The following is a 4711-nucleotide window of genomic DNA, read 5'->3' on the forward strand; positions in this document are numbered from 1 at the left end:
CACTTTTCATACTCGTGATGTTCACAATGTAAGATCTTGATAACATAGTCGTAGTCATAGTCGATTATCATTCATATATTTATTATTTTTCCTATTTTCTATTATTAATCATTATTATTAGGTATACGTCTCAAACTTGTAGGATTAAACACTTAAATTTTGTTTCCTAAAAAAATATTAATCAAAAATAAAAAAAAGGTGTGTTTATTCTCTATAATTTTGATGTTTTCGATAAAATTCTTCGAAGATCAATTATAGGAAACAATATTAAGTTTTTTAATTAAAATTATTAAAAAAGATAAGATTCGGAATATATTTCTTTGGAAATAATATTCGTGGGCTATTATACAATACAATATTATCTGTGTAATAACAGTTAATGAAATCTTTCGTTGAATTTCGAGTAGCCAGTGACTAAATTATTCTTTTCTATAATTTTATCTTATCATGTAAGATAACTATGATTCAACTTTTCAATTATTTCTTCTTATGAATGATCATTTACTTCAATCATTTGAGTATAAATATCTGTATTTTTACTGTGAAGATACATTTGAAATAAACAACGAGATATTGAAAGAACCGTTCTGTTTTGAACAACTATAACCAATCGTAAGTATGATAACAAATCTTTTTATAATAACTTATTATCTATTATTGTTTATAAACTTTCTTTATAGATGAAGTTAATTTTGACTTTTATCGCGGCACTGGTTGTATTTGAAATTTCTGCCGTTCCACTTAAATCCAATAAATGGAATAAAGTAAAAACTTTGCTCGAAGTATTCAATGAAAACAATAAAGAATTGAATCTTTTGGATAGAGATTTCCTAGACTTTGTAAAACTTATACCCATCGACAAATTAGTCACGATTATACAAAAATACGAAAATGATCCGGAAATATTACGTTCGTACGATTATGTAACGAGCGAAGAGTTTCACAATTTAGTTTACGCTGTAGAAGCCTTACCCGAGCATCGCAGATACGTCCGAGTTCTTCAAGAAGCAGGATACAACAAAATAAGAGAACTTAAACTGATTCATGATTTTTTGGGAATGAAAGAATATGTTCCGAAACAACGCCGATCATTAGACCAACAATTGGAGACGAATAACAGTTCAGAAGGTGGATTGAGTGGTTTCGTCAAAGAATTTATCGCAATTCTTCCAGTCAAAGAAATCAAAGAACTTCATGAGAAAAAACTTGTTGAATCGCAAGCATTTGCTAAATTCAACCTTTACGTAAGTTCCTCAAGATTCCGTCGGATCCTAACGAATCTTACCGGAACGGAACAGTACAAACAAATAGTACAAAAAGCTCTCGAACATGGTATTGATTTAGTCCTATTGAATGAACTCAACTCTCGTATCATTGGCTATAAACCATAAATAATCTCTTAATAACGTTTTTAAATATTATTCCTAATTTTATTTTAAATTTACGCAATTTTTAATTGCAGAAAATTGTTAATGATTTATTAGTTATAAGCAATATATTAATAAAAATACAAAATGTTTTTATCCTTCAATAAGTCAGTCTTGTAATTCTGCATCAAATCCTTTCTTTTCCTTCGAAATACTCATTTTTATAAACTATGATTGCCAAGATAGTTAAACTTCTCATATAATGTTTATCACACCTATCAATTTGTCGAACAAAACAACAAATTACTCATTACACTTAATTGAAAAACCAGATAATAGATAATAAAAGATTAACATTTTCAATCCAAGATGATTCAAGGTTTTTGTCTTTCGTTATTTCTTATCCATGATTCATACAATTGTTTTCATCGTGTTATTATAATACGCATGAAATCAAATAAATGATCGCGTTTATTTATTTAATTTTTAATTTTTTTACAAATATTTCTATCAAAAGATATTTTAGCCCTTAATTTCATTTAGGCTTTCAGGGAGTAGCATTAAGAGATTGGATTTTAAAAACTATTTATTAAAGATAAACGGTATATTATTTTTAAAAAGCAAATATTTTCGATAAAACATTCCTGTTGCTTGAAAACAAACTACTTATTTCTTTGTTTACATTTAAAGATACAATATTTTTAATATACATTCTCCCCAACGTTTTGAAAAACAAGTTTTCTGTTTATTTAAAAGCTTTAAAAAATACAATTCTTTCAATATTATCAATATAACGACAATGGATTAAGATCATTCAAGGAATTTGAAGTAGCCGATGATTAAATAATAATTTCCTATAATTTTGATATATCTTATCGCAAAAGATAAATAATCAATCGCTTTTCCGACTTTTTTTCTTTCTAAATAAACTTGCTTCCGAGGAAATCGAGTATAAATTTCTAAAGTTTTGCAGTCGAGATACATTCGAGTTTGATATCGTGCAACAGCGAATACTGGTGCAGTTCCAAACAATTACAATCAATCGTAAGTACAATTACATTTTTTTAATAGTAATTTATTAATTACGAATTTCTATAAATTTGTTTATAGATGAAGTTCGTTTTGACGATCTTTGCGGCAATAGTTGTCGTGGGAGTTTCTGCTGTCCCGCTAAATGATAAAATTAATTCATTAAATGGAAATCGATCGAATATAGTTGAAACTTTTTTGGACGCATTTAATGGCAATAATTCCGGTATAACTCCTTTGGACAGAGATTTCTTAGAATTCGCAAAACTTATCCCTTTGGATAAGTTGCGTGAAATTGCACATAAATATGCAAATGATTCCGGAATAAGACACTCATATCATTTCGTTATGAGCAAAACGTTCCACAATTTGGTATATGCTGTAGAAGCCTTACCAGAGCACCATAGTATAGTTCGATTTCTTGAAGAAGCAGGAGTCAGCGTAATCCGAAATCTCAGAATAATTCATCGAGCTTTGGGAATGAAAGATTATGTTCCACCCCCACCCTCAACCCAAGAATTGAAAAATATGGAACGTGAAGAAGGTGGATTGACTAGTTTTATTAAGGAATACATCGAAATCCTTCCAGTTGAAAAGATTAAGGAACTTCATCAGCAAAAATTGAAGGAATCGCAAGCTTTTGCTAGATTTGACAGCTACATACGCTCTTCAAAATTCCGTGAAATTGTAGTGGCTCTTATTGCGACTAAAGAACACAAAGAACTGATGAAGGTATCTCTTGAAAATGGTATCGATTTTCTCTTGATACATGAACTTAATGCTCGTATTATTGGCTACAAACCATGAATTATCTAAATATTGAAATGAATTCTTCCGCTTCTTACTATAAATTTATACTATTTGTAATGTAATCTGAGGTATATTTGTTATCATTTTAATTTGAACATTAAATAAAATACACAACGTTTTGAACTATATAATAAGTCCATTTTATTATTCATAATTAACATGTTTCCATTCCTTGATAGTATTCCTTTCTTTATTAATACTAGAACTATCAATATATTATTTTGGATATTATGAAACAAATAGTTCATCAAATTTTCGACCTAACACATGAATAGTTTTTGTTGTACCATTATACAAACCATACACGTTAAGAATGTACCATTAATAATGTATTAAACTTATTATTTGTATGACTAGAAAAATAATCTTTCATCTACTTTTAATTTTGAGAAAGAAAATCATATCTTTTTCTAGTAATTATTGCTTATATCTTATATAAGATCTCGAGTATTTAGCGATCAAATAATTAAATTTCTTGTAATTATTTCTTATCTTAAGATAAAAGACATATATAAATCGGTACATTCTTACAATTAGCTACAATTAGAGCTCATAACCGTCCAACAATAAGTATTGTGCTACTCTGAGCAGTAATTAACAACCGTAAGTAGAAACGATTATTTAAATAATAAGTATTGTACCCACTTATCAATGCTTTTTTGTTTTTCATTACTTTGTAGATGAAGTACGTTTTTACTATCTTTGCGACACTAGTTGTCGCTGGAGTTTCTGCAATTCCACTAAATGGCGATCGATCGCTTACACTGAACAATTTGGCAAATGAAGTTAATGACAGTGAAATGAAAGAAAATGCTTTGGTAAAAGATTTTGTAGATTTCGCTAAACTTATACCACAGGACAAAATTATTCCAATTATGAAAAGATACGAGAATGACTCCAAATTGATAGCATCACTTCATTATGCATTGAGCGAGGAATTCCATGAATTGGTCTACGCAGTAGAAGCTTTACCAGAACATAAGAAATATGTTCTCTATCTTCAAGAATCAGGATTCGATAAAATTTATGAGCTTGAAGTAATTCATAAAATACTTAGAATGAAAGACTACGTGCCACCATCGCTTCTATTACTTACAATTAGTCAATATAATTTGGCCGAATCGGAAGGTGGATTGAGCGGTTACATCAAAGAACTCGTTGCAACACTTCCCGTGGATAAGATCAAGAAACTTCATAATAAAAAATTGAAGGAATCAGCAGCCTTCAGGAAATTCAGTTCTTACTTATTGGACGAAAAATTTTCTCAATTGCATAAGGACCTTGCTAATACGGAAGCATATAAAGAATTTATACAAAAATCTTTGGAACATGGTATTGACTACCATGCTTTACAAGACCTTGCGCTTCGTTTTCTTGGATTTAGACCATAAAAAATTATAATCATTAATTTGACAATAATTGTACGTTACTTGTAATGCAAGTAAAATTATATGTTCTTGTTACTTGTATCTGGAAGCTATTAAAAATATAAATCAGTTAAATTA

General features: G+C 29.1%; 1 protein-coding gene across 1 annotated transcript; it reads left to right on the forward strand.

Annotated features, from left to right (window-relative positions):
• Window positions 1-549: 549 nt before the first annotated feature.
• Window positions 550-4711, forward strand: LOC106787726. The gene is made up of 5 exons (XM_014750341.1): window positions 550-612; window positions 681-1389; window positions 2341-2411; window positions 2478-3200; window positions 3887-4711. Exons 2-5 carry the CDS (start codon window positions 681-683, stop codon window positions 4595-4597), a joined length of 2214 nt encoding a protein of 737 aa, XP_014605827.1. The 5' UTR covers window positions 550-612; the 3' UTR covers window positions 4598-4711.

This window comes from Polistes canadensis, unplaced genomic scaffold, assembly GCF_001313835.1.
Source record: "Polistes canadensis isolate GaletaPanama2010 unplaced genomic scaffold, ASM131383v1 scaffold_112, whole genome shotgun sequence".
In the NCBI taxonomy this organism is placed as follows: Eukaryota; Metazoa; Arthropoda; class Insecta; order Hymenoptera; family Vespidae; genus Polistes; species Polistes canadensis.